The 13,256-nt window shown below is 35.6% G+C and overlaps 1 protein-coding gene across 17 annotated transcripts in view; it reads left to right on the top strand.

Moving 5' to 3' along the window:
* The window catches only part of EML5 (EMAP like 5), a 188,452-nt gene that overhangs the window by 58,616 nt on the left and 116,580 nt on the right, over nucleotides 1–13,256 (top strand). For all 17 annotated transcript variants that reach the window (XR_005235451.2, XR_012091027.1, XR_012091028.1 and 14 more), the window contains exon 8: nucleotides 6,655–6,792. Coding sequence is in view for 8 of the 17 variants with exons in the window: in XM_073011239.1 (XP_072867340.1) it covers nucleotides 6,655–6,792 (138 nt within the window). In the remaining 9 variants the exon portion in view is untranslated. The remainder of the gene's footprint in view (nucleotides 1–6,654; nucleotides 6,793–13,256) is intronic.

The following is a 13,256-nucleotide window of genomic DNA, read 5'->3' as shown; positions in this document are numbered from 1 at the left end:
ATTTCTTAAAATCAGGATCCAAATGAGCTTCATGTATTGCATTTGTTGGTATGTCTTTTCAGTCTCTTATTCTACAGCTTTCTTCCTTCCCTTTTTGTTCTTCTTACAGTTTATTCAGGGTTTCCCACATTCTGGATTTGCACATCCATAGTGTATTTTAACATAGTCTGTGTTCCTTGTATCCTGTAAATTGGTAGTTAGATTTAGAGGTTTGATGAGATACAGTTATGAATTTTCACCAAGGATATTTCCTAGGTGGTGATGTACTCCTGCTTGATGGTATGTAATGTGTAGTCTCCGTTTTTCCTGGTAGACACCATTGATGATGATTGTCTAGGTCAGTGTTTCCCAACCTTTTTTCATTGTCACTTTCTTACTTCTTTTTATTGATCACACCCTCACTTTGAAATTTTAAGACCACAGACAACTGTGTATCTCTTTTTATATTGTGGCCCCTTAAGAGAACACAAGCCATTGTGTAATATTTAAGATATTTTACCCCTAAGAATTCATTTTTACCCCCTTTCATGGAATATTACCCCTGTTGAGAATACATGGCCTAAGTCTATCATTTTAATAAGTGTTTCAAATGGTGGCATTCTAATACTTATATTTACCACTCATTATTCATTTGTTAGCTGTAGTATTTCTATAAAGAGAATTTCTTCTCATCAATTATTTATTTATCCTGGGTATAATAAAAGCAGAAAAGTGCTTAATTCTTTCTGTATATTTACCAATTTAAAAAAGTTAGGTGGTTCCCTAGAATCCTTTCTATAAACTTTCCACATTTCTTGCCATTTTTTTCTGTAGGGTTGTTGGTCTTTTTCTCCTTTTACTTTTAGCAGCTCTTTATATATTATGGATGTTAACTCTTTGCCTATAATGTAAATTGCAAGTAATTTCAATAGTTTGTTACTTGCTTTTTCTTTTTTTTACTTCATGTAGGTTGTTTTAGGTAAGCAAAAATTCTTGTTGTGTTGTTATTTTTTATATAGCTTAATTTATCAGTATTTTCTTTAATGACTTCTAGGATTCTATCGTACAGAAATCTTCCCAAAATTTATTTTTAAAAAATTTTCAATATATTCTTCCAGTACATTAGTGGTTATGTTTTTATGTTTAACTCCTAATCTATGTAAAGCTTCCTTTAGTGTAAGGAGTAAGATGACCTAATTGTTTCCAGATAATTATTGATGTTTTTATGGTATGCTAATCAGTCATGCCATTTACTGTCATTGTGCCAGTCTATTTTTGGGGTTTGGGAGATGGCATAGGTCATGTGTCTGTAAACTTACTGTGGGGACTACACCTTACTCTGTGCTTTGCTAAGAACTATTCATAATCCTTTCATTGTAGAACTGCTATTACCGAGTGCTACCTAGCTGCTGCCAATAGGACAACTGTTTCTTTAAAAAGAAATTGTTCAGACTACTGTTTCTGTTATTGGTGGCCAATTTATTTGGAATAAAACAACTTCCAATGAAAACAACTAAAGATGTTAGTTAAAATGTCAATCACCTTAAAACTTTCCAAGAACTGACAAGATAATGAGAAGCTATCCAGCCAATTTGTGAAAGAAAATGGGCATCTAGGGGGTCATTGGGCCAAAGCTGCTTTTTGCCCTGAAGGCATTTTTCCTTTGGGTAAACTTAACCTTTGTTTATGGCTTTCTCTTGGAGCACAAGGGACAGACAAGACCGAGCATTTGCCAAAGGAGGATAGTCCAACATATGCTGCTAAAGCTATAAATTAAGCTCCAAAAAATATCTGCTGCGGATTTGTGTGGGAATGGAGACCTCACTTCTTGTTTTAAGTTTTGATAGCACAGGAGTATATAAAGCAGCTTGATATTGTTATTCAAATAGCATTAATTGTCCAAATGACTTTACCACAATAAAGTTTCACATTACATTATGCTGCTTTTGCCTTATAATTTTAGGTTGAATTCATTAGGTAACAGTATTGAGTCTTCAGTAGAAGCTAAGTTCCAAATCCATTCAGTGTTTAATAATATCGCTAGAACCTGGGAGGCAGAGGTTGCAATGAGCAGAGATTGCGCCACTGCACTCCAGCCTGGGAAACAGAGCCAGACTTCGTCTCGAAAGAGAGAGAGAGAGAGAGAGAGAGAGAGAGAGAGAGAGAGAGGCAATTCTTCATAATTCAGAAAAATTTCAATCTTGGTTCTGAGATCAGAAAATCAATAAAACTTTACCACTACTAAGCCATTTAACTGCTGTGTTAGCACAAGTCAGGATTTTCTACTTCTGTATCTGGCAAAAATTCACAGAACTGACAGTGGTTGGTTAAATCCACAGGAGCAAATGAAGTTCACTATTAACGCTATTTGTTAAAAAAACAAGAGACAGTCTTATTTTTTTCTTTGCTAAGTATGTGCTAAAGAATAATACAATGAATACGCACAGGCTTTAAACCCCTTACATTTTCATAATCTGTAAATTTCTTTAAGCCATTTTTTTCTGTACATATTTTTTCCCACCATCAGTTAGTTATAATTCATCTTAGCAGATTCCAATTTAGGTTGTATTGAATTAGTGTTTTCTCAATGATTTTGAAAATATTCTTGTCTGTAGTTGTTTCGTGCAGACTATTCATGAAAGCAAATTCTTGTCACTTCACACTTGGCATTGACTCCTCAAATAAACAATTGAGTAGTATCTGTAACATCTGTTAACCCATCAAGAATCAAGGAAAACCACTCAAAATTATTTGTCTTGTTTTTAAATTAATTATTGGTAGTGTTCCCAATATTCTCAACTTTTGGAGTAACTGTTCTCATGGAAAGGCTATAACAGTCTTAAGTCTGTTTTCTCTGGACAGATTTCTGAAGTTGCTGCAATTCAAAATGATTTACCATTTTCATTACCAATAAGTAGTTTTCCTTGCTTGGCTAACAGATCAACCATTCAGAAACTTACTTCTCTTGCAACCTCATTGTATTTTTAAATTTGTAAATAAATTCTGTCATGAGATATTCTGTTTTAAATTTTCTAATTTTTCTGAGCTTCCCTGTGAGTTGGAAAAATTGTAATGAGTGCTTAGTCTGATAATTTATATTTGTATCCTTTTAGCACAGCTACAGTGTCATTGCATAATAAACCTAATGCTTTGCCATCTAATTCAATAACAGTATAGCCCATGCTCAATTGTGCCTTAAAAATGTAACATTCTAAGTCCCATATGAATATACATTGGTAAACAAAAATAATAACAAAATGTTACTATATGGTAGCACAGATAGCCCTCAAAATTTTGTCAAGTTGTAACTGTGTCACTGAAAATTGTAATGTACTAAGGCGCAGTCCGAAGTGATGAGAGTGTATCATCTCTTTCCCAGTATCTCAACTCTGCCTCTGTAGTGTGATATAAAGACAGTATGTAAGCCACAGATAATACGTTAAAAAAACAAAAACAAACAAACAAACAAAAAACAGGACCGAGTGTGGTGGCTCATGCCTGTAATCCCAGCACTTTGGGAGACTGAGGCATGTGGATCACATGAGGCCAGGAGTTCAAGACCAGCTTGGCCAACATGGCAAAACCCTGTCTCTACTAAAAATAAGCCAGGCATGGTGGCACACGCTTGTAATCCCAGCTACTCAGGAGGGTGAGGCACGAGAATCGCTTGAACCTGGGAGGCAGAGGTTGCAGTGAACTAAGATTGCACCAGCACTCCAGCCTGGGCAACAAAATGAGACTCCGTCTCAAAAAAAAAAAGAAAAAAAACCCAAATAAGTATGCACCTATACTTCCATGAAACTTTATTTACAGACACAGAAAGTAGAATTTCAAATAATTTTCTTGTGTTTCAAAATTTTATTAAAACATTTTTTTCAACCATTTAAAAATGTAAAAATTATTCTTAGCTTTCAGACTGTACAAAAATAGGCAGCAGGCCTGGTTTGGCCCACAGGACATGGTTTGCTGTCCCTTGTGGTAAGAGCGTAGAATGTCACCAGCAAATATCATATTTAATGTTAAAGTATTGAAGATTTTCCTTTGAAATCAGGAAAAAGACAGTTATGCTCATTTTCACCATTCTGTTCAGCTATAGACTAGAAATCTTGGTCAATATAGTAAGGCCAAATGTGTATATGTATAGCATGTATATGTATGTGTATATATATGTATGCATACACATACACACACACAGAGATTGGAAAGGAAAAAACAACTGCCATTCTCAGTTGGTTATATATATGTATATGATGTGTTTATACATATAGAAAAATTCAAAGGAAAATAAGATGAATTACTGGAATTGAAAAGAGAGTTTAGCAAATTTTCTGGATATGAAAACAATATACAAAAATAGTTTTTCCTATAAACTAGTAACAATTTTAAAAATATCAAAGCATTTAGAAAATGTACTTAGTTTTGGTGATCTTTTTATAATGTCTTGGGGTAGATGCCTATTCATTAAATTGTAGCCTTTGTTTATTTATAATGTAGTTATTCTTTGCTATTTTTGGGGAGATTAGTTCCAGGACCCCCTGCAGATATCATAATCCGTGGATTTTCAAGTCCATTATATAAAATGATATATAATTTGAACATCCTCCAAAATACAGTTACTCCTTGAACAACACAGGTTTGAACTGCATGGGTCCACTTACAAGTGGATTTTCTTCCACCTCTGCCACCCCGAGATCGTAAGACAAGCCTCTCCTCTTCCTCCTCCTCAGCCTACACAATGTGAAGATGATGAGGATGTAGACTTTTATGATGATCCACTTCTACTTAATGAATAACAATTATATTTTCTCTTCCTTATGATTTTCCTAATTATGTTTTCTCTAGCTTAATTTATTGTAAGTATGCAGTATTAGTACATATAATGCACATAAGTGTATGTTAGACAACTGTTTGTGTTATTGAGAAGACTTCCAGTCAACAGTAGGTTATTAGTAGTTAAGTGTTTGGAGAGTCAAATGTTAGACATGGCTTTTTGATGGCATGGGGATTGGTGCCTCTAACTGTTGCATTATTCAAGGGTCAACTGTACTTTAAATCTCTAGATTACTTGTAATACCTAATACAGTGTAAGTGCTGTGTAAATTGTTGTTATACCATATTGTTTAGGGAATAATGACAAGAAAAAAAAGTCTGTACATGTTCAGTACAAATGCAGCCATCATGGGCCTAACTACATTTTCCATCCATGGTTGGTTGAATTTGTAGTTGCAGAACCCATGGATATAGAAGGCCAACTGTATATGCATTTAAAGCTCCCAAAAGTTCCTCCTAAGTACTGTTTCAGCTATATTTCACAAGTTTTGATTTTAAGCAGTTTTATAACTTACTTCAAAATAGTAACGAATCATTAAGAATTCATCTTTGTCTTTGTATTTTAGATTATATGGAAGTATAATTCTTAATTTTCAAACAATGGGTATCTTCTAGCTATCTTTTTTGTTGTCGATTTCTAGCATTGTGGATTCTGAATTTGGATAGTTTTAAACACTAGACTGTATGTACATAAGGATATATACATGTGTGTCTACACACACACTCTTTCTCCCTTTGGTCAGGATAGAAGCAACCTACCTAAAAGTGAAAGAATCAATGTTACTGCATTGTTTAAAAATGCATTGTATTGGCTGGGTGTGGTGGCTCACACCTGTAATCCCAGCACTTTGGGAGGCCAAGGTGGGTGGATCACCTATGGTTGGGAGTTCGAGACTAGCCTGACCAACTAGAGACCAAACCCGTCTCTACTACAAATACAAAATTAGCCAGGCGTGGTGAGATGCATGCCTGTAATCCCAGCTACTTGGGAGGCTGAGGTAGGAGAATTGCTTGAACCCGGGAGGCAGAGGTTGTAGTGAGCCAAGATCACACCATTGTACTCCAGCCTGGACAACAGGAACAAAACTCTGTCTCAAAAAAAAAAAAAAAAAAAAAAAAAAAATTGCAGTGTATCACACTACAGATGCAGAGTTGAGATGTTGGGAAAGAGATGGTACACTCACATCATTTTGCACTGCTCCTCAGCTCATTACAAATTTCAGTGACACAGTTACAACTTGGCAGAATTTTGAGCGCTATGTGCATTACCACATGGTGACATTATTATTTATCACCAGTGCATACTCATCATGTTGAAATAAGAGGAAAAAGATAAAATTGGACTTTGAATGTTACATTTTTAAGGCACAATGGAATATGGACTTTACTGGTTTTCAATTAGATGGCAAAACATTGTGTTTCTTATGCAGTGACACCATAGCTGTGCTAAAAGGATACCAAAACAACAACAACAACAAAATGTAGCCAGGTTGGGTGGCACATTCCTGTAGTCCCAGCTTCTCGTGAGGCTGAGGCTAGAGGATTGCTTGAGCCCACAGGGTCAAGGTTATAGTAAGCTATGATCACGCCACTGCACTCCAGCCTGAGTGACAGAGTGACGTGATGTCGCCAAAAATATTAAAAGCAAAAGATTCTATCAACTTCTGTCATTTAAGCATGAACAGTTCCCATTTTCATAGTTAAGAATTTCTTGCCACAAAACAGATAGTTAAGATATCTAGATTTATCTTAATTAAGATGAGATTATTATTTTAACCAAAATATTTTTATTAAAGTATGCATTAGCTAACTATTCTTTTTTATTTTTAAAATTAAATTTTACAGGATATGGAGCCTAGTAGATCATGCATTAATAGCAAGGTGTAATATGGAAGAACCAATTCGTTGTGCAGCTGTCAATGCAGATGGAATCCATCTTGCCCTTGGAATGAAGGATGGCTCATTCACTGTACTTAGAGTAAGGTATGGTATTAGGGTAGAAATAGAAACACATAGTAATTTGCTCTTCATTGATACAGAATATATAATGCTTTTTGTTTTTATCCATTTATCCTTTTCTCTTCCCCTTCTTATTAATATATCTATTTCAGATATTAATTTCATGAAGTATAAAAATATATTTATAAAAATAGCTTTGTCTGAAAAATAAACTCAGAAACCTTGGTTTGGGGGGTTAAGAATGCTTAATAGATTAATGGCTAAAATTTTGAGCTATAAAATTTGGGTCCCAACTACTTTTTTCTGTTAGTATAGATTTTTAGTAATGATCCCTTGCCATTTAACAAGCTGAGGCTGTTAAAATGGGTTAATTTTGTTGTTGTTGTTATTGTTGTTATTATTATTTACAGCTTTATGCTTTAAAAAATGCTTCCATCTCTTCTTTTGTTTGAGCAATTAGAAAAATTTAAAGAATTGGTAAAGCAGTTATCTATAATTCTATAGATAGATAAATTCAATTGAATTCTATGCAGCCAGTAAGAAATTTGCTGTAGATCCACACATGTTCACAGGATAAGTACTTATGAAGTCTTTCTTCTCTACCTCAGTGAATGGTAAGATCCTTCGCTCAGTTGCTCAGTTCAAAAACTATTAACACAATTCTCTCTTTTGCCTCCCCTGTGTAGTTAATTCAAGAGTTCTGGAGAGTCTCCTTCCGAAATAGCTCTCAAATTAATCTCCTTCCTTCTGTTCTCACCGTTGTACTCTTGTGTAGGCTTCTGTCATCTACTAACTGGATTGGTGGAACAGCCTCGTAGCTGATCTTCTTACCTCCTGTTTTGCTTCCCTCAAGACCTTTCTTCACTCCACAGTGATGGTGATTCCTTTTAAAACATGTTTGTGTGCTTTCCTCTTATTTCTAAAGTATGATAAAGGCTTTGTACTGTCCTTAGGATGAAGCTCATAATCCTTCACATGGTATGTAGTGCCCATCTTTCCAACCTATTTCTCAGTACCCCAGTTTCTTTCATCTATAGGAAACTCCTTTCCTATATTACCGTGCCATACAGTATGTCTTCAAAACTTACTCATTCTAACTGAAACTTTGTACTCTTTAACCAACATCTCCCCATTAGGACAGATACATTATGTTTTCTTGTACTTCTGAGCTTCTGCACATGCTGATTCCCCTTTCTGAGACCAGTTTTTATAATGAGATGTGCTGAGACTTTTCTCTTAAATTAACATTGTTTATTGTGGTAAAATATATAAACTTCACATTTCAAACATTTTTAAATGTAAAATCCAGTGCCATTAAGTACATTCACATTGTTGTGCAACCATCACCACCCTCTAGCTTCAGAACTTTTTCATCTTCCCAAATGGAAACTCTGTACCCAGTAAAAAATAATTCCCATTGTTCTATGTCCTAAGCCCCTGACAACCATCATTCTACTTTCTGGGTCTCTATGAAAGATGTAATTTGACTACTCTAGGTACCTCATATTAAAAAAAATATGAATATAACATTTGAATATAAATTAAAGCTTTTTCCCCAGAGCTCTATAAATATGTCATATTACTTTATTTTGTCATGCTGAAACAGCTTCTTAAACAGAGATGAAAGACTATGAAACCTCCCTGTTGGGCTATCCATACTATTATAATTTGGGCACTGATTTGATCATTGATTCTAGAATCTCTGTAACTATCATCATCTAAGATTAAACGTCTGTTCTTTTTCTCATTGGTTGTTTAATTTCTTTGGAGGCTGCTGTTTAGTTTTGCAGGTTAGAAATATTAGAAACACCTGGTCATTACTTATGAATAATAATTAATATTCATGATCAGCTTCATTTTTTCTTGTCTATAAGAACTGAAAGTATTGGAAGTGCTGGAATTGGAGTGCTCACTTATAGAGGTTTTACAGGAATTTAAGATGCATGTAAAACACTTAAGAATTCCTATCATATAGCTGGTATGCATTCAAAAGTAGTGATTTTTTTTAGTTATACATTTACTTGCTCTTTCAGTTATTGAATGCAGTAGACTGGCTGAAAAGGTATTTATTCCTAATAAGGCTGTATTTTAGCACCTGAATCCAACTTGCTAATAGTATTGAAAGGGTTATTCTGATTATTAAATGCCTTTAAAGGTGAACCACAAAATTCTAACTCACAAAATGGTCTTCTTAATCCATCTGAATTTACCTGGTTACTATTTCTTCTTGATTTGCTTTGTATTCTCCATATGGTAAAGCAGGATTCATTACTAAACATAACTCTTTTTTTTTTTTTTTTTTTTTTTGAGATAGAGTCTTGCTGTGTCACAAGGCTGGAGTACAGTGCTGCAATCTCGGCTCACTGCAACCTCTGCCTCCCAGGTTCAAGAGATTCTCCTGCCTCAGCCTACCGAGTAGCTGGGACTATAGGTGTGCGCCACCACGCCCAGCTATTTTTTTTTTTTTTAGTAGAGATGGGGTTTCACCATGTTATCCAGGATGGTCTTGATCTTCTGACCCTGTGATCCGCCCGCCTCAGCCTCCCAGAGTGGTGGGATTACAGGCGTGAGCTACTGTGCCCGGCTCATAACGTATTAAAGTACCTGCACCAGGAGTGGGGTTTATGTTAGAGTTGGAAGAAAACAGAATGAATTAGAATCTCACATCATGATTCTTAAATTAGTATATAAGATGGTGTGCCAGGGTAAAGCCACAATATCTTCTTAAAACTTTTCTTCATGATAAAAACTGTTAACAATTTTTAAAGTATTTTGTAACCAGTCTGCCTTTTTCAAAATTTATTTTTGTGTATCCCCAGCTTCATTAAGGCATAATTAACAAAAACTGTATATATTTACGAAATACAACATGAGATTTCGGTTATACTTTGTGAAATGATTACAGCAAGCTAGTTAATATATCCATTGTCTCACATACTTAACCACTTAAAGGGTGCGAACATTTAAGATGTGTCTTAGCAATTTTCAAGTATATTCTACATTATTATTAACTCTGATCACCGTGCCATACAGTATATCTTCAGAACTTATTCACTCGTTCTAACTGAAACTTTGTACTTTTTAACCAACATCTCCCCATTTCCCACCCATACTCCTAATCCCTGTTAACCACCAATCTACTCTCTGCTATGTTTGACTTTTTTAGATTCCAGATATAAGCGAGATCATGCAGTATCTGTCTTTCTCTGCCTGGTTTATTTCACTAAGCATAATGTACACCAGGTTCACCCATGTTGTAGCAAATGACAGGATTTTCTTCCTTTTCTAAAATTATTTTTTAAAATTTTTGTAGAGCCTGGACCTCACTATGTTGCCCAGGCTTGTCTCAAACTCCTGGCCTCAAGCAATCCTCCCGCCTCAGCTTCTGAAAGTGCTGGGATTATAGGCATGAGCCACTGTGCCCAGCTGATTTTCTTCCTTTTTAAGAATGAATAGTATATCTATTTCTTTATTCATTCATACATTGATGGACACTTAGGTTGGCTTGAGGGAAGGGGTGACATGAGTAATGCAAAACTGTCTTTCCCCCCTTCTTCAAATATGTCTTTCCTTATTGCTGTGTTACACACAGATTCTGTAATCAATCTCTCACCATGTTTTCTTAGCTCTTATGAACATATTTTTTATTTTAATTTTTATTTTAAGTTACAAGGTACATGTGTAGGATGTGCCCATTTGTTACGTAGGTAAACATATGCCATGGTGGTTTGCTGCATCACCTAGGTGTTAACCCATTTAATACTGGAGGTTGCAAATTTTTTTTTTTTAATGAAAAATCAGACCTTGGCAATGACCTTGAGCTGTAAGATATAAATAATTCCCACAAGCTTGGCATTCCAGTAATGGAGCACCAGGCATAAATGGTTTGAGCTCAGTATGCATTAGCTGTTTTTCCTAATGCTCCCCCTCCCCCACCCCACCCCACCCCCTGAAAGGCCTCAGTGTGTATTGTTCCTCTCCCTGTGTCCATATGTTCTCATTGCTCAGCTCTCACTTATAAGTGAGAATATGCGGTGTTTGCTTTTCTGTTCCTGCATTAGTTTGCTGAGGATAATGGTTTCTTGCTCTATCCTTGTCCCTGCAAAGGACGTGATCTCTTTCCTTTTAATGGCTGCATAGTATTCCAAGGTATACATGTACCACATTTTCTTTATCCGGTCTATCATTGATGGGCATTTGGGTTGATTCCATGTCTTTGTTATTGTGAATAGTGCTGCAATGAACATACACATGCATGCATCTTTGTAATAGAATGATTTATATTTCTTTGTGTATATACCCAGTAATGGGATTGCTGGGACAAATGGTACTTCTGGTACTAGATCTTTGAGGAATTGCCACGCCATCTTCCACAATGGTTGAACTAATTCACATTCCTGCCAACAGTGTAAAAGCATTCCTATTTCTCTTCAATCTCACCAGCATCTGTTGTTTCTTGACTTTTTAATAATTATCATTCTGACTGACATGAGATGGTATCTCAATGTGGTTTTGATTTGCATTTTTCTAATGATCAGTCATGTTGAGCATTTTTACATATGTTTCGTGGCCACATAAATGTCTTCTTTTGAGAAGTGTCGGCTCATATCCTTTCCCCACTTTTTAATGGGGTTGTTTGTTTTTTTCTTGTAAATTTGCTTAAGTTCCTTGTTGACTCTGGATATTAGAGTTTTGTCAGATGGATGGATTGCCAAAATTTTTTCCCACTCTGTAGGTTGCTTCTTTGCCCTGATGAAAGTTTCTTTTATTGCGCAGAAGCTCTTTAGTTTAATTAGATCCCATTTGTCAATTTTTGCTTTTGTTGCAGTTGCTTTTAACGATTTCATCGTGAAATCTTTGCCCATGCCTACGAACTGGGTGGTATTGCCTAAATTTTCTTCTATGGTTTTTATAATTTTGTGTTTTACATTTAAGTCTTTAATCCTTCTTGAGTTAATTTTTGTATAAGGTATAAGGAAGGGGTCCAGTTTCAGTTTTCTGCATATGGCTAACCAGTTCTCCCAGCACCATTTATTGAATAGGAAATCCTTTCCCCATTGCTTGTTTTTGTCAGGTTTGTTGAAGATCAGATGGTTGTAGATGTGTGGTCTTATTTCTGAATTCTCTATTCTGTTCCATTGGTCTATGCATCTGTTTTTATACCAGTATCATGCTGTTTTGGTTACTGTAACCTTATAATACAGTTTGAGGTCCAGTAGCATGATGCTTCCTGCCTTGTTCTTTTTGCTTAGGATTGACTTGGCTGTACGGGCTCTATTTTGGTTCCATATGATTTCTTAAGTAGTTTTTTTCTAATTCTTTGAAGAATATCAGTAGTAGTTTAATGGGAATAGCATTGAATCTATAAATTACTTTGGGCAGTATGGCAATTTTCATGATACTCATTCTTCCTATCCAGGAGCATGGAATATTTTCATTTGTGTTCTTTTTTATTTCCTTGTGCAGTGGTTTGTAGTTCTCCTAAAGATGCCTTTTACTTCCCTTATTAGCTGTATTCCTAGGTATTTTATTCTCTTTGTAGTAATTGCGAATGGGAGTTCATTCATAATTTGGCTCTCTGCTTGCCTGTTGTTGGTGTATAGGAATGCTTGTGACTTTTACACATGATTTTATATCCTGAGACTTTGCTGGAATTGCTTATCAGCTTTAGAAGCTTTTGGGCTGAGACGATGGAGTTTTCTAGATACAGGATCATGTCATCTGCAAACAAAGACAATTTGAATTCCTCTCTTACTATTTGAATACACTTTATTTCTTTTTCTTGTCTCATTTCCCTGGCCAGAACTTCAATACTGTGTTGAATAGGAGTGGTGAAGAGAGGACATCCTTGTCTTGTGCCAGTTTTCAAGGGGAATGTTTCCAGCTTTTGCATATTCAGTATGATATTGGCTATGGGTTTGTCATAAACAGCTTATTATTTTGGGGGATGTTCCTTCAATACCTAGTTTATTGAGAGGTTTTAACATGAAGGGATGCTGAATTTTATCAAAGGTGTTTTCTGCATCTATTAAGATAATCATATGGTCTTTGTTTTCAGATCTGTTTATGTGATGAATTACGTTTATTGATTTGCGTTTGTTGAACCAGCCTTGCATCTCGGGGATGAAGCCTACTTGATTGTGGTGGATAAGCTTTTTGATGTGCTGCTGGATTCAGTTTGCCAGTATTTTATTGAGGATTTTTGTACTGATATTCATCAGGGATACTGGCCTGAAGTTTTTTGTTGGATCTCTGGCAGGTTTAGGTATCAAGATGTTGCTGGCCTCGTAAAATGAGTTAGGGAGGAGTCCCTCCTTGTCAATTGTTGGGCTATGTCAGAAGAAAGGGTATCTGCTCCTCTTTGTATTTCTGGTGGAATTCAGCTATAAATTCATCTGGTCCTAAGCTTTTCTTGGTTGGTAGGCTATTTATTAGTGCCTCAATTTTAGAACTTGTTAATGGTCTATTCAGGGATTCAGCTTCTTCCT

The sequence above is a fragment of the Chlorocebus sabaeus genome, chromosome 24 (genome assembly GCF_047675955.1).
Source record: "Chlorocebus sabaeus isolate Y175 chromosome 24, mChlSab1.0.hap1, whole genome shotgun sequence".
NCBI classification, from domain to species: Eukaryota; Metazoa; Chordata; class Mammalia; order Primates; family Cercopithecidae; genus Chlorocebus; species Chlorocebus sabaeus.
This window is presented reverse-complemented; position numbering and strand designations above follow the sequence as displayed.